Source organism: Dipodomys spectabilis, unplaced genomic scaffold (assembly GCF_019054845.1).
Source record: "Dipodomys spectabilis isolate Male_0828 unplaced genomic scaffold, ASM1905484v1 ptg000046l, whole genome shotgun sequence".
NCBI lineage: Eukaryota > Metazoa > Chordata > Mammalia > Rodentia > Heteromyidae > Dipodomys > Dipodomys spectabilis.
This window is the reverse complement of record NW_024870723.1, coordinates 10,435,928-10,460,367: the sequence shown is the minus strand read 5'-3', so window position 1 is coordinate 10,460,367 and position 24,440 is coordinate 10,435,928. Positions and strand designations below refer to the sequence as shown.

At 50.8% G+C, this 24,440-nt stretch overlaps 1 protein-coding gene across 3 annotated transcripts; it reads right to left on the bottom strand.

The window, feature by feature from the left end:
- Nucleotides 1–2,811: 2,811 nt before the first annotated feature.
- Lhx2 (LIM homeobox 2) lies at nucleotides 2,812–23,802 on the bottom strand. Of its 3 annotated transcripts, XM_042678714.1 has the most exons (6): nucleotides 23,240–23,314; nucleotides 22,457–22,495; nucleotides 21,453–21,655; nucleotides 20,155–20,562; nucleotides 14,617–14,815; nucleotides 3,461–3,748 (listed from the first exon to the last, which is right to left on the bottom strand). In XM_042678714.1, exons 1-6 carry the CDS (start codon nucleotides 23,312–23,314, stop codon nucleotides 3,461–3,463), a joined length of 1,212 nt encoding a protein of 403 aa, XP_042534648.1. The 3 variants fall into 3 exon arrangements, with proteins under 3 accessions (XP_042534646.1, XP_042534648.1, XP_042534647.1); XM_042678712.1 differs by lacking the exon at nucleotides 22,457–22,495 and having other exon boundaries at nucleotides 2,812–3,748; nucleotides 14,617–14,822; nucleotides 20,159–20,562; nucleotides 23,195–23,802; XM_042678713.1 differs by lacking the exon at nucleotides 22,457–22,495 and having other exon boundaries at nucleotides 23,195–23,314.
- Nucleotides 23,803–24,440: the final 638 nt, after the last annotated feature.

Below are 24,440 nucleotides of genomic sequence, written 5' to 3'. Positions count from 1 at the left end.
TGTCTGCCTCTCTAGCAGTGCCCCCTTTCTGTCTCTGCCTTCCAGGCCTGGTCTCTCTCTGAATCTGTGTGTCGTCTTTCCTCTACCACAAAGTCAGCCCTGGTCTCTCTCTGAATCTGTATGTCTTCCCTCCACCACAGAGTCCCCATCTCTGGCCCAAAGTCAGACCTGCTTTCTAAACCTGCTCCTGTGCAGGGGGGCGTGGGACCCTCGGGCCTCATTCCCGGGCCCTTTCTATCTGGGTGGCGGTGCTGACAGACAAGATAGCGATCAGCTTTGGCTCTGCCCGGGCCTGAGCAAGGGGCACAGCCAGGCTACGCGGGGGCGTCTGGGTGCTGCAAACGTTTGTATGTGCGCACGTCTGGGTTTGTGTGTGCTGGGCTCCCCGTGTGTGGGGTGGTCTGCGTGTCTGTCTTGGTCTATTAAGTGAGTGTCTGGGCCTGTTTACGTCTGTCTGCGAGCATCCGGTTTGTGTGTTTTTGTGGCGCTGTCTAGGCGTGAGCAGTATATAGCCTGTGGGTCTTTCCCTCCACCATGCCTTGTTCATATACATGTACGAGTGTGTGTGTGTCCCCTGAGATCATCAGAGTCCCTGTGTATCTGGGTGTCTTTCTAGGGGCCAAGCCACATCCTTTTGTAGTCATGAATGAGATAAGACCCCACTGCCCTCATTGCACAGGTCAGAAAACAGACTTTTTGGCCCCTTGCTCGAATGACTGCCTGTGGATGCACATCAGCTTAAGCCTGGAGTCTGGTGGCTGATGGCAGAGCCCTAGGCACCTTCGCTCATCACCACCTTTGCTCATGAATCTCCTCAGTTCATTCAGCCAACGTGCATTGATCAAAATCAGGTCAACCGAAGGAGGACCCTCTTAGGGAAGGAACACAAAGGCAAAGGCCTAGGTGCCTCTAATCACGTACAATAATATTTATCAAAATGAATTCCAGGAGATGGAAACAAGAAAAAAAAATCAGGTAAAACTACCCTGTAGTGTGAGAGGCTAGAACAGCAGCGATGGTTGAGGGGCTGGACAGGGATTGGGGGGGGGGGCTCAGCTGCTGTACCCTCTCAGGTCTTAATGTAAGTGGCAGTGTCCTGAATATTTGCTTCAAGTTTGTTCATTCTATACATTAATATGAAACGTAACCAACAGTGGACTGGACTTACTATTTGCTAGATTTACTAGGCCAAAAATAGCAAGGGGTGTGTGTGTGTGTGTGTGTGTGTGTGTGTGTGTGTGTGTGTGTGTGTGTGTGTGTGTGTGTGTGTGTGTGTGTGTGTGTGTGTGTGTGTGTGTGTCTTTTTAAAGACATTTCAAAACGTGAATCAGCCCAGGCCTTCAGCACTTCATGCATTCCAACCCCACTTGCTCCCTTTACCCTGTTAACCGAGACAGCAGAATGAAAGAAAGACCCCAAATCTGAAGAGGAATATTCTACCCAACCTTGCCTCATTGTTTCCTCAGGGTTTGAACTCGGGGCCTCATGCTTGCTAGGTGAGCACTCTATCTCTGAACCACACCTCTACACCTGGCTGGTTTCTCTTCAAGGAGAAATTAAGACTCTCCCTCTGGAACATCATTTTCCTAGTCGATGGGTCCTGAGGGTTTGGAGGTGGGTAACTGCTGGTATTTAAAGCATCCGCCACAGCAGGGCTTAGAGCAAGGGGAGGAAGATGACCAGACACCTTACCTGCTGGAGGCATTCAGCATGCCTGGATACATACAGGCCTGATCTCCACATGTGGAGTCACTTCTTTTTTTAAATAAAAGGCAGAGACCCTACCACAAGCAATGTCTTCTGCTGAGCCCTTACCATATTGCTTCTCCCTCACTACAACTCCAATGGAAGGAAGCCCATTACTTTCATCTCACAATTGAGGAAACTGAGGTCCGAAGGAGTCATATGATTTCCCTTGGCTCCTAAGGCTCAATAAGCAGGAATTCCAGCCTCCCTCTACCAGGCTCCAAACTGCCATCCTCCTGGGTTGCTAAGGTTCCCTGAAATGTTAGTAAGGAAACTAAATTCATTTGCTTTTTTTAAAAATTCTCTTGGGAAAACTTAAAATTTCTACGTCATTAAGAAAGCTGGGACTTGGGGTGGGGGAGCACAGAAATGGAGGGATAGAGGGTGAACAAATGCAGCAGCAGTAAGTCACTAGACACTATGGTTGAAAATGAACTACACAATATGTGGGTGGGGACAGGAGGCATAAAACTGGGAGAGAGCAAGGAAATGGGTGATATCATCCAAAAAAAGAAATGTATTCTACCTGATTTATGAAACTGTCACCCCTCTGTACATCACCTTTATAGTAACAATTAAAGAATTTTAAAAAAAAACCAACACTGGAACTTAAGCTGTGCTTGAGTGACAATGCATTCACTCCCCAAAGGGGAGAATTGCAGGTGGGGGAGGGGTGGGCACTCCTTCCTCACTCGATGATGCCCTTCTGGGCGGTGCAGGTGCACACGGGAGAGGCATGTGGTCCCTCAACACCATGGAACACATGCACAGGATCTGCTCATTAAATATTTGGAGAAACAAGCACAAAAACCAATGGTACCTTGCCTGTATATCCTCCACCCCCACGAAGACCTTGTCTGTACTCTCTGCTCTCAATCCCAGATAGAAGCTTCCAGATGTTTCTGGATTCCCACACTACCAGTCCCAAAGCCTGATGCACAGAAAGGGGGGTCCCCTCATAAATACTGGCTAAATATGATGATGATTCTGGAAGTTACCTCTGGACCAGAAAACTCCAGTCCTGTGAGAATCACAGCCAGTGAAAAGAGCGGCAGCACCAAGTTGTTTCAATAAGTGGTTTTATTATTGGTTAGATTTTACAAATTCTGATATTCGAACAGACTTCCACCTTAAAATTCTAAAACAACAAAGCAACCGTTGGAGGGTTTTTTTTTCCTTTGTTTTTTTTTTTTTCAGGACTATTCAAAGTAACAAACTTTTTTTGTTATTTTTTGTTTGTTTGTTTTTTTACATTTTTGCTCTGGTCATAAATATACAGAGAGAAAAAGAGGGAGAGAAAAAAAATGAACAAGTTGTCCAAAGTATGGAGATAAAACAGTAATCCTAAGGCACGTAGCAGTCTTTAAAAATACAGAAGCTCTAGCCGACTTAAATTATTTGTTGTTTCTCCTCGCTCAGTCCATAAACTGTACATGGACACAAATGTTGTGTTTGCAGATAGATCTTCCAAGTAATTCATTCCTCAAAATTCACACCGCTGGGATAGCTGGATGCACAATTATTTCATTTTACTTTTTTTTTTCCTCTGTTTTTTTTTTTTTTTTTTCCAGGCGAGATCCTAAAAATGTGGTTAGTTGCTCAAAGCCTCTATTTTAAAATACACTTGGAATTCAAACTAAAGATAATTTCTTTTTTAAAGAAATCATGGGGCTGGGGTTGGGAAGGGTTGGGGGGATAACGGGAGCGCCAGTCATTAGAAAAGGTTGGTAAGAGTCGTTTGTGAGGGGCTGTGGGGCTCGTGACCCTCCAGATTGCCAGGCACAGAAGTTAAGACAGACGTCACAGTCGGCAGAGCGGGGCTAGTCAAGTCTGTGAGGGTGGTGGGCGTGCTGGAGGGGCTGAGCGAGGCGTTGGACAGCTCGGAGGCCGGCCCCGATGGCGTCCCTGTCTGCAATGCTGCCTCTGTCGTCTTGTCCACGCCCGTGTTTTCCTGCCGTAAAAGGTTTCGCCTGAACTTGGCCCGGGCGTTCTGAAACCAGACCTGCGTGGGTTGACAGGGAGGGAAGGGCTGTTTAAGGAAAGGCTGGCACCCACTGGAGCCCAGCCTGCTTAAGCTGCCGTGCTGCCTGGATGCGAAGCCACCTCCTCTGGCCCACGGGGGGAGGGGGGCCAGAGAGTCAGGTGTCATCACACGTTGTCCTGGATCAAGCAAAATAACCATTTCCATTTGCTCAAACTGGTGATTACTGGGCTCCTCTTACTGCTAGGAGTTTCTAACTCATTCTGAAATATTGATACAGAGGCCTTGAAACATCACTAACCAGATGTGGCTGATCTGCTGGGAAAAAAATACCTGACAGACTTGAAGATTTAACCAGGAAAAAAAAAAAAAGGTAAACTATTTTATTAGCAAATGTTTTTTTACTTATTTCACGTTGAAGTGATCGTATTTTGGATGTGTTGGGTTAAACAAAAATATAATATTCAATTTCACCTGTTTCTTTTTTACTTCTAGAAATTTGAAGATTTAAATAAGTGGCTCGTGTCGCATTTCTGCTGGACAGAGCCAACACACCAATTAAATCTTCACCATTTTTCAATGTCTGGAAAACACTAGAACAAAAAGTGAGAGAAACAGGAGACAGCCAATAAGGAGTAAGAGAGTAATAAGGAGTCACTAAGGGGAAGAAAATCTGTGAGGCCTCTACCTCTTATTCAGCTGGAGAGGCCACAGGCTCTCCTGGACCACTGGGATTCAAGTATCAAGGCAGGCAGACATGGGGGTCAGATGGGTAGACCCCTCCCAGCCCACCACAACTGGACATCCAAGTAGGGAAGGAGGTGGAGCAAGGCTTTGAGCAACAGAGGTGGGTAAGACAGACTGCAGGCTTACTTTCCTTTCTCCTTGGATCCATCCAACCTGTACCTTCACCCACATCTGTACGGTACCCATCCCTCATCCATCCTAACCTGCCAACACAAGTCAGCCTACTGTGCTTTGAGGCCCATGTGGTACCTTAGGGGAGGCCCGGGAAACCCAAGCCAATGTGGGGGTGGAGGGGTTGTGCTTTCCAAATTCAGGGCCCCTTCCCTTTTCTCTGCACAAAGGAAATGCCTGCCAGAAGCCTCCCCATAAAACAAAAGGCCTTGGGGAACTCTAAACTGGCAACTGAGGTGTCCAGTTGTATATTTCCAGATGTGTCTGCATCTGTCTGTCTTCTTAGTGTCTCAGGCAGGGGTGAGATGGGCCTTCCTCCTTCTTCTGGGACCACCCCAGCTGCAAAGGGCCTATGGCCTCAAGCCCTCCACTTCCCCTTTTCAGTTTTCCTGACTCAATTAGAAGCACAGTCACAAGTCCTGGAGTGCAGTGAGGAATGAAGCTTCTCCCCAGCACACTGGATCCTTCTAGGAAGAAGGCACGTTTGTCCCTGGTACTCTATCTGAAGCAAGCCCACCACCCCTTCTGGGGGCTTCTACTACCCCAGCAGGGTCAGCAGGTCCTTCTCTGCTAGGCCAGGAGAAGACAGTATCCATCTTGGCTCAGAGAATGGCTGCTGGAGAAGAAGATGGATGTTGAAAGCCCCCAGAGATGCCCAGAGAGGAAGTGATGTCTTCATAATTCTATGCAGGCCAATAATGAGAAAGGCCTTGATGCCAACCCCTGGCCACTGTCCTGACCTTTGTGCACATGGCCCTTCATTAGTACCAGGGGTAGGGAGCCCTGGGATGGGACCTGCTGTTCTTCAGGGACTCCAGGTCTTTGGGAAGGGCTGGAAGCTGCTGGCTGCCAGCTGTTAGCTGTTTCTCAGAGTTGCCCTAACAGTGCATGTGTAAACAATGACACTATCTTTCACGGCCATCTGCTTGGCCTGGTGGAATCCAGGGCACTGGAAATCTGGGATATAAAAATCCAGGATTCAGCCGGGTGCTAGTGGCTCACTCCTGTAAAATTAACTACTCAAGAGGCTGAGATCTAAGGATCGCAGCTCAAAGCCAGCCTGGGTAGAAAAGTCCCCGTGAGACTCTTATCTCCAATTAACCACTCAAACACTAGAAGTGAAGCCGGGATCCAATGGCTCATGCCTGTAATCCTAGCTATTCAGGAGGCTGAGATCTGAGGATCTCAGTGCAAAGCCGGCCCGGGCAGGAAAAGTCCATGAAATTCTTATCTCCAATAAACCACCAGAAAACCGGAAGTGGGGGAAGTGGTAGAGTGCTAGCCTTGAGCTCAAGAGCTGAGGGACAGCACCCAGGCCCAGAGTTTAAGCCCCACGACAGACAAAAAACAAAAACAAAAACTATTAAGTAGCACTGTGGCTAAAGAGGTAGAGTGCTAGCCTTGAGCATAAAGAGGCTCAGGGACAGCACCTAGGCCCTGAGTTCAACCCCTACAACTGACTGGAAAAAAATATCCAGTGATTCAAAGCCAGGCTGCTCTGGGGATGTGGTGGTTTGATTTTCAGCAAAATATTCTCTTAGTGTTTCCAAAAGATCCCTTCCTAAGAAGTGGTTGGGGGAGAGACCCTGACCAAGTCATTTTCATGCTCCCAGGGATATGACAGATTGTGAACCAATTAAGAGTCAGGGTTTGGGAGGGTGGCTCAAGTGGTAGAAACCTGCCTAGCAAGTGTTAGGTTCTGAGTTCAAACCCCAGTACCACCAAAAATAGATTGTGAGGCAGTGGTTGAGCTCATGGGAATGCTAAAATGTATGCTGCACCTTATATTGTCACACACGCTGCTGCTCTATAACCTGTGCTGTCCCCGGCCAACCCTGTGACCTAGCAATAATGTGGGTTCAAACAGGATATCCACTTTGTAGATATCAAATTCAAAGAGGCCCCAGAGAAATATAGTCACTTGGCAAAGGTCTCACAGAAGTCAAGGTGATTGGAATCCAGAAGTGTTTGTTACAAAACATCGAAGATCTCCCTACCACGTAACCCTGAAGAAGTCAGCACATCAGTGAATGAATGAATGAGTGAATAAGTGAATGAACACTCGAATCAATAAGCCAGTAAGTGACTAGGTACACTGGAAGGGCCACTGCATATATCTTCTGGTCCTTGACTAGTCAAGTGACCTTGGGCTGGCCCCTTATGTCTTGACCTGCCTCCGTTTCCCCATATATGAAGAGAAAGAGGATTGACCCATGCATGCCACATGATGTCTATGACTTCTTAGGATGCATGGTAAGGAGGTGATGGCTCCACCTACCCATCTTCTCAAAGCCACAGCCCTCTCTGGTCAGCTGCCTCTCTCACTCAACTGCCTTCCACAGTGGTTCTGGAGCTGAGTGTTTAGGACAACAAGGCCAAGTTCAACACAGACTCATCAGATGGTGCAGAGTGGATCCTCAGTAAGTCCTGAGTGGATAAAAAGCGCCCTTGTGACTTGCCCCTTCTCGGCATCAGTTGTCTGTCCAAGCTTGTGTTTTGCTTGCAAACCTCCTTTCCCAGAAAGGAGAAGCCCAAGAGCGGTGCCTCACACCTGAATTCCTGGCTACATGGGAAGCTGGCGAAAGAGTTCATGAGATCCCATCTCAACAACAACAAAAAGAGACAACCAGGCGTGATGGATTGTGTCTGCCATCTCAGCAAAATAGCAATATAAATAGGAGGATCACAGTCCATGCCAACACAGGCAAAAAAGGAGAACCTATTGCAAAAATAACCAGGACAAAAAGAGTGAGGGGCATGGCTGAAGCAGTAGAGTACCTGTCTAGTAAGCACAAAGCCTTGAGTCCAAATCCTAGTCTTCCCCCCCCTTGCCCCCCCGCCCCCCCCCCCCCCGCCAAAAAAAAAAAAAAGACCAAGATATTCACTGGGCCCACCAAATCTCTACCTGGCATGCTAAGAACACCAGCCAAAAGGTGACGCTTCTGCTCAAAGATGTCCATGATAGCATTTGGGGGGGATGTCAGTCATGGGGCTTGAACGCTGGGCCTGGGCGCTGTCCCTCAGCGATTCAGCCAGGAGAGTACTCTACCACTTGAGACACAGTATCACTTCTGGTATTCTGGTGGTTTATTGGAGATAAGAGTCTCATGGACTTTCCTGCCTGGATTGGCTTTTTTTTGGGGGGGGGGGGGTCCGGTGTGGGGCCTGAACTCTGGGCCTGGGCGCTGTCCCTCAGCTCTTCAGCTCAAGGCTAGCGCTCTACCACTTGAGCCACAGCGCCACTTCCGGCTTTTTTTTTTTTGCTTATGTGGTGCTGAGGAATCGAACCCAGGGCCTCAGGCATGCAAGGCAAGCGCTCTACCACTGAGCCACCTTCCCAGCCCCCCTGCACTGGCTTTGAACCCCAATCCTCAGGGCTCATCCTCCTGAGTAGCAAGGATTATAGGTATGAGCCACCAGTGCTCACCCATTACAGATTTTTTTTTAAAATCACATCAAACTAATGGCTACATCTAAAATAATTCAATTAGATGGGATGAAAGAAAGCCTGGCACAGTCATGCCAAGAAGCCTCAACAGAGGCATCTTAGGATAACTGTTGCACGAGGCAGGAAAATGGCAGTTCATAAAGAAAATAATAAAGGCAAATGAGTGCCATTCATGGTCTAAGTAAAGCTCTGAGCATTGTAACATATTAATTCACTGATGCATTGTAACAATACTATGATGTAGGCTACAAGTGAGGAGACCGAGGCCGAGCCAGTAGGAGGTGGACCTGAGATGCATATCCTGTGGGCTGGGTCCTGACCCTGGACCCTCACTTAACCTCTCCAACCTGCATCCTTGAGTCCCAGGTTCTGTGCTCTTACACAGACACACACTCACGCCCATTTTGCTAACCCATCCTACGTCTGTTCTGTAATCCTTTATTTCTCTAAGTTGTTCTCAAAGAACTAAAAGTGATAAGCACACAAGATTAGAAATCAGGAACCCTTGGTTCTAGCCCCAGGCCTATGACTGCTTTGGGTGAATCACGCTTACCTCCTCTCCCCTAAAATGAGAGATTCAGGTCAAACGATCTAGAAAACACACGGCACAGTCCTATGGACATGGCAGGTAAGACAATGACAGTGGGGAAACTGAGGCACCTGGAGATACTGAAGCCAGTCCTCCTCCCCAGGAAGGCCTCCCCTCCCTCTACCACCCTGGGTCCCCGTGTTACATGCCCACTGTGTGCCTTTGTGGCACCTGCAGTTTTCTTTCTGCCCAGCACCTTCATCTTATTTTATTTTCCAAGAGTAAAAGATCCAACTGTCAACACCAAAACTAACTAAATGTTAAGTAAGAACTCTGTGGCCAAATGAAATTTGGAAAATGTTTGCCAGGTGCTGATGGCTCACATGTATAATTCTAGTCATTCAGGAGGCTGAGATCTGAGGATGGCAATTGGAAGCCAGCTCAGATAGGAAAGACTGTGAGATTCTTATCTCCAATTAACCAGATAAAAGATGGAAGTGGAGGTAGAGTCCCCACTCTGAGCAACACAGCCAAGCAAGAGCATGAGGCCCTGAGTTCAATCCCCAGCACTGGGAAACACACAAAACTTGGGAATGTTCATTTAGACAAAATTGAATCTTTTCAAGACTTTTCAGTGTCTACATTAATGCTAACATCCTCCAAGAGAAAAAGCAATTCATTCTTAAGCATTTCCAAATGTTTGCTGGGTGCCATGGCTCATGCCTATAATCCTAGCTACTTAGGAGGCTGAGATCTGAGGATCATGGTTTGAAGTCAGCCCTGGCAGGAAAGTTCATGAGACTCTTATCTCCAGTTAACCATCCCACATAAATCAAAAGTGGAGATATGGCTCAAGTGGTACAGTGCTAGCCTTGAGTGAAAAACTTCAGGGACAATACCCAGGCTCTGAGTTAAAGCCCTTTATTTATTTTATTTATTTATTATGGACTATTCCAAATGCACAGAAAAAATGAAGTAGTTGATCTGATCACTTGTGCAATCATTTATACAGCCCCTTGTGACACTCCTTTTGGGCTTTGTGTTCTACCAGGGTCATGTTCACTGTCCTGGTCACCATAGGATTCTCCATGGTGACTGAGAATTCTCCTGCCCAGCCTTGAGTCAGTAGGCAGATCAATAGATTTGTAGCATAAGTGACTCAGCTTCTGCATTCTCATCCTTTAGTGATAACCAACTAGTAATGTGAAGAATGTTTTGAAACTGTTGATTAAAATACATTTCCTTTCAAAGTGTCCCTATGGAGACTTTTCACCCATCGAATCAGTTTATCACCCTGTCCCCATTGTGGATATTCTGTCTTCCTGTACTCTCCCCAGCAAGGAAGAGAAAGGATGACAGTAGCCGGGCGCTGGTAGCTCACGCCTGTAATCCTAGCTACTCAGGAGCTGAGATCTGAGGATCTTGGTTCAAAGCCAGCCCGGGCAGGAAATTCCGTGAGACTCTTTTTTTTTTTTTTTTTTCAAACTGGTACACACTGTTCACACCTATATTTCAAGTTTGGAAATGCATATTTGCAAGCAGCAATACAAAAGTATTCATAAAGAATGCATAATCTCTGAAAATTATGAAAACATCCCTACTACCAATACATTTCTAAATACAAAACTGACTACCATTTTTGTTACTTCTGTGTAGCGAGAGAAGTTCATTTTTAAAACAGATAAAATTCAGTCTTTAGGTGTGAATGGTATGAATGACAGAGACTCTTATCTCCAATAAACCACTAGAAAACTGGAAGTGGCGCTGTGGCTCAAGTGGTAGAGCGCTCGCCTTGAGCTGAAGAGCTGAGGGATAGTACCCAAGACCAGAGTTCAAGCCCCATGACCGGGGAAAAAAAAAAAAGGATGAGAGTCATCTACGTGAAAAGGTTTAGTCTCTACATACTTGCAAGGCTTCAATGTCACAACAGACCTCTGACCAGGGACCGGTGTGTCTCCTTGCCCAACGACAAGCATGTGAGTGTCATAGTTGCCATACTGCTGAGGATGACGAAGGTGATCACTTTTTATGTGATTGATCAGTGAGAGATGATCTGTTTTTGCTTTGTACCTGTGACTGCACCCTCACCTATACCATTGTATTCTGCAACTAGATGCAAGGGGACAAGTCACCACCCCCGCCACACTGTGTGTCATGGGCAAGGACTTTGGAATCGGAGAACCCTGCTGTGTGAATGTGAGAGAGAGGACTGTGTGCCTTGTCCCTAATGGATACTCTGTAGATTATGTCATTTCATGCACTCTTTACAGACTCTTGGTAAGGTATTATTGGTATTACTGTCATCCCCATTTTACAGATGAGGCCACTGACCATTAAGTAGGAGAGCTAAATTTGAACCTCAGGTCAGCTGACTCCAAATTCCAACAGGGATGCCACGCATTAGATTCACTGATAGCCTAGAAGCACCCCCACCCTGACACATATCCTCCACATCTGGGAACCCAGCTCAATCTCAGCCTTGACCCGGATAAACTCTCTCTGAGGAGTTGAGTTGGGCTGTGAATTTAGGGGAGAGACCTCTAGGAGGCATCCAAGGTCTAAAATCAGTAATGAGGAATTGTTTTTGTGGTGCTAGGAATGGCCGGCTAGACCAGTGATCTATTAATGAACTATATTTCCAGTCTCACTATTTAGCTCAGGTTGGCTAGCTTCAACTTCACAGTCCTCCTACCCCTGGCTCCCAAGTGCTGAGATTACAAGCATGCACCACTATGCCCATGGGAATGAATTTTACAAAAGGACACCTAACACGTGTCCCAGCAAGCACCATGCTGGAGTTGTCCCATTCTTTGCCAGATTCCTTCCTTTTTGCAGATAAGGAATCAGATCTGGAGAGAAAAGATTTAAAGGACCTAAAGCCCACTGCTGATAACTAACTCAAAGAGCATTTGAACCAGTCTATTAGCTTCCAAAGCCATTTTACCATCTGCCCTGCCTTCAAACTGTTCCCACTCTGGTTCTCCAGATATCCCACCAGCAGTCAGGGAAACTGTGAGCAAGCCCCACCCCACCAATGCCTATAATCTGGAACAAATCACTTCATCTTAGCAGGTCTTAAGCATCTCATCTGTAAAACAGGCAGGAAAATATTAAGGTAAGGTAGCTAGAAAGATGCTTTTCAAATTGCTGCATAATGGTGAGAAGCTATGCTGTTAGATCTCATTAAGGATTTGTGCAGGAGAGTTGAGGCCTGGAAAGGAAGGAGAGAACAGTGTTGCCCTCTGACTCTCCTGGAACATAACAGGTCCTAAATGATGCTTACACTCAGAGACATTGGTGCTAGGTTGGCTCAGCGGGGAAAGCCTTACCTACATGCATTGGTTAGACAGTACTGAGTCCAGCTCTGCTACTTACAAAACAAAATGTGAGTGTGGGCAAACAGAAATCATCCAGTCCTCAATGAGATCATAATGCTGGACACAGGAAGTGGATGGGTGGTCTCCCCTCTGGATTCCCCCATTACCCATCCTAATTGATCTCACAAAGGGAGAGGACTGCTATGTGGGACTCTGTATCTAATGGATGGACTTCTACAGGGATATTTAGTTAGATGACAGAATAAAAGAGAACTAGGTTGGAAATCTGACTTGTTCCTAAATCAGGCTAACAGAGACCAACTCCTCACCTGACACTCAAGAATAAACCATGGGTACTGACTCTGTTTATTTTAATCAGGACAAACGAGAGTCTCCCCCATCTGGGTTCTCATGGTACCCTTCTTACAGTCAAGCAAGCGAAGGTTCAGGAAAAGTAACTAATTTTTCCAAGACACACAGTCAGACAACTGAGCCCAGGTGTCCCTGAACCCACTCTGCCTGACTCCAAGTCTCTGTTCACAGACTCACTGACAATTGAGCCCACCTCATCTCCCAATACTCTGCATAGCACCTGGATGGAGGGGAGGCAAACAATCCCACTAACCATTGAAAAGTCCTCAGGCTACACTGGCCCAGGACTGAAGGGGTTCCAAGGACAGTCCCTGACCTAAGAAGCAAAATCTGAAGGAAACAGACCAGTGGTACTAAGGCCCTGAAGACCTTGTGTCAGTGACTGCCCAAGAACCCAGGGCAATGGTACTAAGGGCAGCCAAGCCTCAGCCCCCAATGTGAGGGTGGGTTCAGAGAGGTGAACTGGCATTCCATTGGCCCTCTCTCCACTCTCTTGCCCCAATCAAGGGCCAGCAGTCCTACAGCGATCAGGGCACTATTGACTCCTGATCTGCATTTGGGCACAATTCCAACCCGCCCTTGCCATCACCCCACACAAGTTTTGGTTTGGTCCGCTTTCTGACAGGTTCACAGGACCTTTCTTAGGTCAACTGTGCAGCCTCTGAAGTGATCTATAACTGTCACTCTCTCAGCATCACCTTCCAGACTTGGTCTCTAGAACATGGAGCTGAAGGGTGGGTCAGAATGGCATGGACCTCACCGCCTTGAGCTCTCCGGGTCAGTTAATTTCATCTCTGTTTTTCTTACCTAAAATGCACATTGCATGGAGTGTGGCTCATCCCATGGGGCTCCTGCCCAGGAAACATGAGGCTCCGAGTATAAACCCCAGTACCACAGGGGAAAAAAATACATCACTATCACCCTCGCCACATGCCTTGAAAAATAAACTTGTTAAATTTGCTACTAAGTTTCCCCTGCTTTGTATGACAGGGGAAACTGAGGACTAACAACCAGAAGATGATTCATAGACATTAGTTAGTACCAGCTAATGAATTGATTCATGTCATTATTAGCTAGCATCCATTGAGCAGTAGACTTGAGGCACTGCAATAAACACTGGCATCACCTCGGTGGCTCCCCTCCTACTCACACTGCCGCACAGGTCATTTATTGCGCACATTTCACATGTGGAGACACTGAGGCTTGAAGAGTTCAGCAGCTTTCACAGCACCCCAAAATGAGCAAGAGAAAGAGCAGAAGATTTGAAAATTATTGGCTGAAGCCGGTGCCATAAGCTTGGGTTATACAAAGGCAAGAAACCTCCCTCAGGCTAGAGTTCCCGATATCTTTGGGGCTATGGAATTCTGGTGAAAGTTCTGTATCCTGTCTATCAAGTAAGTTCCTTCATAGATACAAAAGTGATTCTACTCAGACTAATAGTACCCTGAGGTGCTAAGACACACTCTACTAGGCAATCCAACCCAGAGGCTCTGTGGCATACCACACTCACCAAACTGGCTTCCTAGGAAGTCTGGGAGGCAGCTAACTACCAAATAAATAAAGCAGGAAATAGATTTAGAGAGATGTCAGAAAAAAAAAATAAAAGAAGAGAGAGATAGAGGTCATAAAGAAACCCAACTAGAGAGCGTAATAGGGACAGCAAGGAGCAGGTGCTTACAAGCCACCTTGCTTCCCATGGTAGCAAAAGGGGAGGGCTCGGGATTGATCTGAAATGATCGAACTTTGTGTGAGTGTGTGTGTATGCATGTGTGTGTGTGTGTGTGTGTGTGTGTATCTACATGGGGGCTTGAACTCCGGGCCTGGGCACTGTCCCTAAACTTTTTCATTCAAGGCTGATATTCTATCATCTAAGCCACAGCTCTACTTCTGGCTTTTCATTGGTTAATTCAAGATAAGAGTCTCACAGACCTTCCTGCCTGGGCTAGCTTTGAACCATAGTCCTCAGATCTCAGTCTCCTGAGTAACTAGGATTACAGGCGGGCTTGAAGTGCTGGCACCTGGTGTGAACATAGTTGAGAGTCACTTGATTAACCAATAGTCACTATAAACTATTTACAGCAAGAAACCAAGTATAGAGACAGAGAAGACAGAGGACCCACACAGAAAGTTTTCCAGAAACTGAAAGGGAAGATGGCAGTTAAAAGAAAAATAAAAGATTGAAATTCAAAGAGGAGCTGAAGAAAGGGAGAAAGAAGAAGGCAGACGTAGGATGGAAGGTTCTGCCAAGGCCATGGCGGGTGTGAGCTTCAGACCCCAGCCGTGGTGGCACCCCAACCCCGCTGACCTGTAGGACCCGCTTGGTGAGGCCGGTCTTTTGTGCGAGCTGCTTCAAGTCCTTGGCGTCAGGGTTGTGGTTAATGGCAAAATAAGACTTCATGGTCCGAAGCTGGTGATGTTTGAAGGAGGTGCGCATGCGCTTCGTCTTCTGGCTGCTGGGGTAGGGCTGGTCGCGGTCCAGGTGCTCTGCATCGTTCTCGTTGCAGCTCAATGCTGGGGAAGGATGCAGAGGCGGCAGGTGAAATTTCCTGACCCTGTAGGCTCGGCCAATGCCAAGTCCACATCCTCTCCACCCACTCTGAAGCATTTCTGACCATGCTGAGTGCTCACCCCACTGAAGTGGACATATGATCCCCATTTTATAGATGGAGAAAAGGAAGAACCAAGAGCATGACTTGCTTGGGATTGCTGACCTGGGAAATGCAGCTACCAAACCATTCTGAACCATTGCATTACAAGAATAATCAAAGTAGCAGCTGTGGAAATAACAGCTACAACTTGTTTTTGGCTTCTTGGATTCTGGATGTGCTAAAAGACTTCCCCCTTCCCTTCCCATTTCCACTCAACCCTTAAAACTATCTCAGGAACCAGGTATACGTTTCCTTACTACAGATGTTGAAACCGATGTTCAGAAAAGGAAGACACTTGACCGTGGACCTAGCAGCTCAAGACTCTGAGCGTACACTTCCTGTTTTCCCCATGTTCTCCAAGGAAAAAACCAGCTGTCTCCATCTCCCCGCTCCAGGGTCTGGCACTGGTACCTAGGAGTCACTGATTAACCTAGGACCTCATATTCATTTCATTTCCACTAGTTCTCACACCCCAAAGTACTGAGCAACCCCTGGGCTTCAGGCACTTGGGCCTAAGGTTGGAAGTTGCATTACTGTAGTTTATTCCTCACCGCTTTGCCCTGCTTGCTCGCCCCATGAGGTGGTGGTTTCCTACTTTTACAAACAAAACAAATGAAGCTCTGGGAAGTGAAGTGAACTGTGCCTGTCTCACAGAGAGTGGTAGAGTTCTTACTAAAAAAGGAAAGGATCTTGGAGGGAGAAATTAACATATTCTAGACACCTATCTTATATTTCTCTTTAAAAAAGTCATTGTGCCAGCACTATGTTTCCCCTTTTAAGAGTTGAAGAACCCAAGGTTAAGAGAAATGAAGCCACTTGCTCACCAGTGGGTCGGCTGAACCTAGATTGAACGTTTGAATCCCATTTCCATCCCTAACCACAAAAGGAAGCTGGATGGATGAAGTAGACTTCTTTAGTGAACTTGTCTCCATCCAGAAGGAGCCTTGCTGGAGCTTGGGTAGAGAAGAGGCTCTAGGTCCTTGGCTCTCAGGCTGATGGGGTCCTGCAGAATCCCCGCATCGTGCTTTGGAGAAAGCCTTAAAGAAGGCTCCAGCTCAGTCACCCTAAAGTGGGGAACTTGTGCCATATTATTTGCCTCTAACAGAGGTGTCAGATTCAGCAAATAAAACTACAAGCTACACTGTTAAATTTAAAATTTGGATAAATAACAAATTAATTTTTACTCTGTGTCCCAAAGATTGAATAGGACCTATTTATTCTAAAGTTTTATTTGTTTAGCTAAAGTTCAAATACTACATAGAACACATCTATGCTCTAAAAAAAAAAGCTTACTCATATATCTGAAATTCCAATATTACCTAGCATACACATATACTAAAAAGTATTTATTTAAAATTCAAATCCTGCACGAGATGTAACTTTTATTTACCTTTTACTTATTCTTTGTCCAAAATTCAAATTTAAGTGGCTATCCTGCATTTTAACAGGGTAGGCTGGCTACCTGAGAAATATTCTCACTCTTCCCCTGCCCAGGTTGACCCAGCCCTGTAGAGAAAATTTGCAAGATTAAGGTCTTGCAAATGTGAAGCTGTAAACTAGGGACTACACTAACTCAGGGTCCCTTTCCACCACAGGCAGGTCCCCCACCCCACTTCCGCAACCGGTGTTCCACCTAGAGCACCCAGAATGTAAGATTTAGACGGGATCAGAGCAGACTCCAGACCCCATCCTAGGATGCTGTACTGAGCCAGCTGAGGAGGTGACCCTCCTCCCTCCCTAAGTCCCCAGCTCCATAGGGGTGGGGCAGGTCTCCACACAGGGGATCTCAGGGCCCAGCCCTCCACCCAGCCCCCACCTGGGCAGCTCTGCTGTTAATGAGCTCCGTGGGGACCCCAGCGCCCCGTGGGCCCCAGGGATGTGCCCTGAGTGAGGCCTGTAAGGGGGGGGGGATCTAGGAGGGGACGGAGCAAGGAGGGGGAAGAGCAGAGAAGAAAGAAACACAGAGGTAGAAAGATAGAGAGGAGTGAGATCGAAAATGGGAGAGGATAAGGACAGAAAAAAATGAACGGAGTGGCAGAAAAAGAGGAAAGCTAGAGGGCTGTGGAGACCAGGAGAACCAGGGAGATAGTAACAAAAACCGAAATAAATAAGGGCAGGTGGAGGGGGCGATATGTGGCCAGGGTTATAGACCTGGATCCCAGGGTCCCGGCGAAAGATGTTATTGGCCTGGGAGTAAAGGAACCAAAAAGAAGAGAGGAGGGAAGGAAGGGAAGAATCGACCCAAGGTGGCTCGGCCCAGGCCATCTGGCCGGGCCAGGGGACTTCGGTTGCGGAAGGCGTGGGGTGGAGGAGGTGGTCTAGGGGCCCAGGTTTGGCCAGCGCCCTGACCCCCTCACTCCCGCCCCCAGTGCCTGGGGGTCCCCCCCCCCGGTTGAGATTCCCCAAGATCGGATCCGGGGAGGGGCGAGGGGCCGAGGAGAGGGGGAAGACCCAGGCTTTCTCTCTTCTTTCTTTTTTTTCCTCTCAATTAGGCCGATTCAATGGAGCTAAAGAGCTCGTAAAATCATGAATAATTTACTCGTGATCTGTTATTAACCCATCGGGTTTCGAGCTCTTGTCGCTGGGACTGAACCTGTAATCAAATCTGACTTCGCCTCATTTTACTAAAGACGAGATTGTAGGTTCAATTGTCTAAATAATGGATTGGAATCAAATCAGTAATTACGCCGCCAGGCACACACACACAAAAAGCTGGGGCTGGGGGAGGCCGGGGCGTCCGGCGGGTCTGCGCGGGACTCCTGCAGCCGTGGCGCGCAAACCCCCGGAGTGAAGTGCGCGGCCGGACCGCGGCCCGGCCGGCGCCGGCGGGCTCCCGGGCACCCCTGACCCACTGCAGCCCCGCTCGGGTGTGGGGGAGGTTTCAGTTTGGCCTCCGGAACCGGGGCAGCAGCTCCCAGACCAGAGGGACGCCAGGAGGAGTGCGGGTCTCCCCCCGCTCAGGGCCCCGGAAGGGCTTACCGGTCCCCTCCCCGCAGCCTGAGCGGTCCTTGTCCTTCCCCTCACCGGGGCGCCCCTTCCCACTCGGCCTCCAGCACAGTCGCCCTTGGCGGGACCGTCCCTCCAGAGGGATCGGCATTGCAAGGTGTAGGGTGCCTGGCCCCTGGATGCGGGACAGTTCCCACGAACAAGCCCGGGGAAGGGGCGGTTCTCACAATCGGAAGCACGCACCCACACGCGCACGGGCACGATCCCCGCACACTGCCGTGCGTCCGCAGCGCGCGGTTCGCGTCCCGGCTTTCCGAGCCCCGCTGCCCCCACGGCCCCACTCTGCAGCCATTCTCTCCAGCCGGAGTCCGGAGGAGAAGGAGGGGCGGGAGCCGGACCTAGGGAGGCCCGACCGCGGTCCCCGCGAGGGCTAGGAGTCACCCTCGTTTTCTAACTTTGTCCCGGGAGCCCCGAATAAGCGAGCCGCACCGCCACGGCCCGCCGGCCTCCCGCCGTTCCTTCCTTCCAGTACCGGGAGCCCCGGGACAAGGCCGGAGACGCGCGCGCAAAGGCACCGGGAAACAGGAAAGACGAGAAAAAGAAAGAGATGGGGCCCAAAAGAAACTGTGATGGTAGACTAAGGGGCTCCTAGGTTGCGAGGTGCCAGCTTGTCTGAAACTCAAATTTCCAGTCCCATCTGCCCCGGGTCTCACGGAGAAGGTGAAGGGTGAAAGGCAAAAAAACAAAAACAAAACCGCAAAAATACATATCTAAACCTTCTCCTTCTGCATAATTCCAAACAGGCTGCTAAACCTGTGTGCCCAGGAAAACAAACCACTCCCCAACCACCAGATTCCCTGAAAGGGAGCCCCCCCCCAAAAAAAAACTCTAGGCTCTGCTTCCTACCCAAGCTGACCCCCACTTGATAAACAGGCACGGGCCTGGACTAGATTTAGTCTTTTATTTTCGAGCCGTTGGGAGATGAGGGACGGAAATTTTGGAGAATGGCAAATCGTACATCGCTGAGCCTCTGCCTCTTCACCATTTACCAGATCGCCGGCCGCATTTCCTTGCAGTTCAGCTCCACGATTCTCTTAACAAGCAATTTCGTTGGAGCGAAAAGAGACCCACTCCAGTAGACCCCCACTCCTGCCCCCCTCCCCCAGCCAACTCAGGCTCTCTCTCTCCTTTTTTTTTTTTTTAAGATCAAAACAATCCTGACTTCTTCCCCGCAGTAGCCCCTCTAAAGTCTTGGGTCTGTTGTTGTTTTTAAACCAACTTGTGCATTAGACTAAGAGGAAAAGGAGGAAGAAAACTAAATCTGCGGAATCTGATGCTGTCGCAAACGAAAGAGAGAAAATAATTGCAAATAAACTCTAGTTCGGAAGCCCGGAGAGTCATAAACCTTTCCGGGACCTGCAAACTTCGGGCAGATGTTAACGGTTCAATTTGCTGGCCCTCAGAACCTCCGCTGCTGTCTTCAGCCGGGAGGGTGCGGGAAAGGGCAGAAATGGGGGGTGAGGGGGGCTAGTTTTCAAAGACACCAGAAATGCAAACCGACCCTCCACTGCAAACACACATACCCCCCTCTCTGCACCCAAGGCCAGGCCTGGCCTGCTCCAGTCTCCTCCCTCACCCCGGCAGGGCAGGCGCCAGGAACTCAGAAGGAGCCCAGGAAGACCTGGTGGTGTGGAAGGACTGGCCGCCTGCACAAGGACCAAGAGTCCCAGCTCATTAAAGGTTCCAGAGCCAGTGTTCCCCCAGCCAGCTGCCCCCAGGACATTTCACAGCACCGGGCTGTGCGCCAAGCTTATTGGTGCCTTCGGCCACCACCAGCCCATTCCCTTGGGACCCTTGCTGTCCTGCCTAGCTCTACCACCACCACCACCTCAGCTCTGGCCCTTGACTGCACCACCCCAGAGCCTGTTCAGTGTCCACGCTGCCATCCTTTCTGTACCCTGGCACTTTCTGTCATGTAAGGCAGGGTGAAAAGGTCCAAACCCCAAAACTGCCTCCAAAAAATTATTTCTCAGAGAGGAGGTTTTGCATCTTGTCCTGTACCCTTGGCTCGGTTTGAGCATGCAGGGTCTGGCCTAGAGGGCTATAATCCATTCTGCAGGCCATCTGGTGCTCAGGGCCTGGCTGGCCAGAGTACCTCCTATATGCCCAGCTCACTAAGATACCCTCCATGCTGTCCACACCATACACATTCCCCCAACCCGACGGGGGGCGCTCGGTGCGCCTCGAACTCACCAGCATTGTAGGCTGCTAGATCCGCCCCAGGGCCTGGACTCTTGCGCTTCCTCGGCCTCCCCTTTTGCACAGTGCCCACGCCATTGTAGTAGGGTAGACCCAGTGGGTTGGCCCCTGCTGCACCTAATCCTGCACTCTTGGCTGCAGCGGCTGCTGCAGCGGCAGCTGCCACGTCGGCATGGTTGAAGTGCGCGGGGTACTCGCCCTGCAGCAGTGCCTCGAAGTGCAAGCGGCAGTAGACCAGGCTGTCCTTCATGCCGAAGTGGTCACCCGTGGTCAGCATCTTGTTACATGTGGTGCACGTGAAGCAGTTGAGGTGATAAACCAAGTCCCGAGCGCGCATCACCATTTCCGAGGCCGAGATGCCCAAGTGGCAGCGGGCGCATCGCTGCACAGAGAACCGCCTGTAGGGACCATGGAGGGAGGGCGTTGTAGGGACAAATGGTTCACTATCCCCCCCACCATCCCTCCTCCAGGTGCAGCTGCAGCCACTGGGGGAAAATCCGCTCCTTAAGATGGACAGTCTGCCCTTTATTTGGAGAATGGGCGGGTGAAAGGGAACTAGATTTTGAGACCCAGGCCTGCATCTATCTTTTATATATTTTTTTCACATCTACCAGAGCTTCTACTTGATCTAATAGTCTGAGCAAGTCCTAGAAAAGCTTTCATTTGGAAGAGGGCAGTAAAGAACCCCCAGTTACCCCTTCCTCAACTTCTGGCCCCATTCTCCAGACTAGCGTCTGGGAAACCTCTAACCCAAATAAGAAGAAACACAGAGACACACAGAACAAAGTATAAAAAGACCCTAACCCTAACCTAGAGAGGAGGAGAAAGAGGGCACGGGGGAGCCTCAGTGACTCTTTTAATTCTTTAGTTCTGGCTCTTTAATTGTGCCCATCTCCCCCCAGAGATCCAGAAATACACAGCTACCCCAGCTGTCCCTCCAACTTTGTTTTACACCCAACCCAGGCTTGCCTGGGGTTCAGAGGATGTCTATCCTTTCCTGTTGACCCAAGAACATTCCAAAGGAGAGAGGTACAAGAACACCCCCACACACACCCAAGCTTACATATTATCTAAGCTCTGAAGGGAACAATATCTGCTTTTCTCTGGTGCCCTCCACTTCATGAGCCTTTCCAAAAGCTACCCATATTGCTGCTTGATATTTGTCCTGGTGTGCTGGTGGGGAAAGGTCCTGAATACAATAACCTCTTTGGGGACTGGTGGGAAAGAAAGGGGCCAGCTTGATGAGGAGGGGGGATCTGAAGGCTAGTGGCGCTGGATAGGGGGCTACCTGTAGTAGTCTTCCTTGCAGTAAATGCTGCCATCCTTGCTGAAGCAGGTGAGTTCGGACTCCAGGTTGAGCTTGCATTCGCAGCACTTAAGGCAGCGCATGTGCCACTGCTTGTCCACCGCCAGCAGGTAGTAGCGGTCGGAGATCTTGCCCCCGCAGCCCGCGCACAGCGCAGCACGGTCACTGCTGATGGAAGGCATGGTCTGCAGAGGGAGGAAGGCGGGAGACCCGCCGTGCCCGTGTCAGCCTGCGGCTACTCCACACCAAGAAACTGGCACCCACAGCTCAGTCAGTCAGTGGCCTGAGCTAGCCTAGAACACCTAAAGAGGCTCACCAGACAGGCAGCCAGACGCCTCTGCCCCAAAAGGCCAGGATGTAGTAGTCTTTTAGCCATCTCAGCTCTAGGAAGCCACGGGCCTAAGCCCCAGGATCCTCTCCTCCAGCCTTAGGTCTCTCTCTTCCTGTCCTCCTTTCCCTTTCTTCCCCCCCCCCAAAAAAAAAGCTCAGGCTCTGTCAAGGGACAGAGAGAGCCTTGGTAATCCCATTCAATCCCTCCAAGATAACTCCTCAAACTGTTTCTTAAAAAGAGTTCCCCAACTGGGGCCCCAGAAAAGGGATATGGTGACCATTAAAAGTCACTTTCTACGCGCGAGCCTCCTCTTTCCAGAGGCAACAGTTCCTGGTCCCCATCCCAGATGATCTGTGAATCCATGGACCAAAGGTTTTAGGCCTGGGCAAGTCGGGCAACTTCTGGTTCTTCTGCCACACCAGCCTGGGGCCCTCTTAGGTCTTGGGAGATGAGTGGGGGTGCAAAGGCACCCTCCAAAGTCTTAAAGTGCAGGCTTAAACCCAACCCTTCCCTAACCAAAATGAGGAGCGCAGAAGGTTTAAGGTGGGGGGGGGGAGCTTGGAGACTGAAAGGCCACTAAGCTGCAGCTCTTACTCTCCGAACTAGCAGAGACGCTTCGGCCACGCTCCACACCTCCTGGGCCTCTAAAGGTCACTTCTGGGCCCGCTACTTGGGCAGCGTCAGCTGGTCTGGCCTGGGGGGCGGGGGGGGGGGGAGTCTGGGGCCAGATACTGGCTATGTGGGACTGGGAGGCGGGAGCCAGGTATAGAAAACCAAATGCGGTCTCCTTCCGCCAGTGAGAGCCAGGCCAGAGCCTGAACTCCCAGCTCTGGGTCTGGCCAAGTCCGGCCGGCCAGAGGCGCCGGGACACGATCAACGAAAAGTGCTGGCCCAGAAGCCTACAGTCTCGGAAACTGCGCTAGGAAGGGATCCCCGAGTGCCAAGAGACGGGGAGCGACCTCAGCCGGCTGGAGCCCGGGGCTCCCGGCTGATTCACCCTTCTCAGGAGGCGCGGGCGGCGGCGACGCCGGCAGCCCGGAGGAGCCGAGTGTGGAAAGGAGGCGGGTGGGGGACCTGAGAGCCCCGGCGAGGTGAGAAGAGTCGCCCGGGCCGCGGGGTGGGACCTCGCTCCCACTTCGGGAGAAACGCTCGCCTCCACCCTGGGGGGGGGGGGGGCTGAGATTTCGGTTTCAACCTCGTTTCCCTCTCCACCCCAGCTGCCCGGTTGCTCCCGAGCCTGGAGCTCCGGGCCTTGCATGCTGTCCGTAGATTCCCCCAAGCGCTCAGTCCCGTGCGGCACGAAGGACTCTCCCCCAAACTTCGGGGAGCAGAAGGGCTGACCGACCCGGCCGGGTCCCAGCTCTCAGTCCCAACTCCACAGCCGCGCGCCTACCGTCTCGGTGTCGCCGCGGTCGATGGCGGAGCTGATGGCGGGAGCCTCGCTCTTGGCCCTGCGGTCCATCTCGTCGATGACCCCGTGCACCTCGGGGCCCGACAGACTGTGGAACAGCATCGCGGCGGGACCGGCGGGGCCGGGGGGCGCGACTCCTCCGACGAAGGGCTTGCCCCTCCGCCTCAGCTGCCTGGAGCTCCGGGCGCTAACGGGCCCAGTGCATCGCCACCACGGCCCCGGCCCCGCCCGAGCTCGGCTGCGCCCCCAGGCCGGGCTCCGGGCCCCGGGCGCCCGCGGGCCAGGACGCCTCCCCACCGAGGCGTGGGGGGCAGCTACATCGCGGGGCGCCTGGGCGGCGGCGCCAAAGCCAGGGTCACCAGAGCACCGAGATCGGGGCGGGGATGGGGGACGGGAGAAGAGGGCAGAGGTCAGCGCCCGCAGTGGGCGCTTTCACGCCGCGGGCATCGCCCGCCGGGTTTCGGCGCCTAGGGCGCAAAGCAGGGGCGCAAACTCTGCCCCTGGCGGCGACGGCTGTGGTCGGGGTTCACCCAGGAACAGCTAGGTGCCCGTGGCGGCCCAGATGCCGGGACCCTTCCTCTCCCTGGGGTGTGCCCTCAGCCAAAGGCGACCCTCCTGGGCGCTGAGTCGGTGACTGGAGTAGGGGTTTCTCCGAAGCCAGCGAGCCGAGCCGAGCCACCGGGAGAATTGGAGAGGAGGAGGAGGAAGAGGAGGAGGCGGCGGAGGAGGAGGTGGAGGAGGAGGAGAAAAAGGAGGAGGAGCAGAGTGGGAGGTGGAGCCGCCGGCCGCGGGCCCAGCCGCGCGCAATGCTCTCCCAGCGCGCGCCGAGCCCAGCCCCGGCTCTGCAGTCCGCGCCAGCGCAAGCCTCCGCGCCTTTTCTACAGCCGCGCCTGACATCACGTCCTGCCGCCGTGCCATTGGCCACCCGGCGCCCCAGGCCCTGGCAGCGCGTGCTCCGGAAAGGCGGGAGAGGGAGGGGAGAGGCGAGAGGAGGAGAGGAGGGAAGAGATGGTGGGAGCTGGTGGGCGAGGCTGGAGGAGGAGGCGGGAGGGAGGGAGGAGGGAGAGCGCGGGGTTTGGAGTTTTTAAGCTACGGAACAGTTTCCTGAGATTTCATCGGGAAGGAAAATTCAATCCTCTCTCCTGGCTGTCTCCATCCTAAGAAGGAACAGCCAAAGGATGCTCGAAGAGTCTCCCCTTGGCCTCAGGCACTGTCTGGGGAGGCCGGC

What these genes read in the sequence shown, in the direction of transcription:
- Lhx2 (XM_042678712.1), bottom strand. Translation starts at nt 23,314, where the DNA reads ATGCTGTTCCACAGTCTGTCGGGCCCCGAGGTGCACGGGGTCATCGAC. An exon ending in ACCGCGGCGACACCGAGACG is followed by an intron (nt 21,656 to 23,194) that starts GTAGGCGCGCGG and finishes CTCCCTCTGCAG; the next exon opens with ACCATGCCTTCCATCAGCAG. An exon ending in TCTAGCAGCCTACAATGCTG is followed by an intron (nt 14,823 to 20,158) that starts GTGAGTTCGAGG and finishes ATCCTTCCCCAG; the next exon opens with CATTGAGCTGCAACGAGAAC.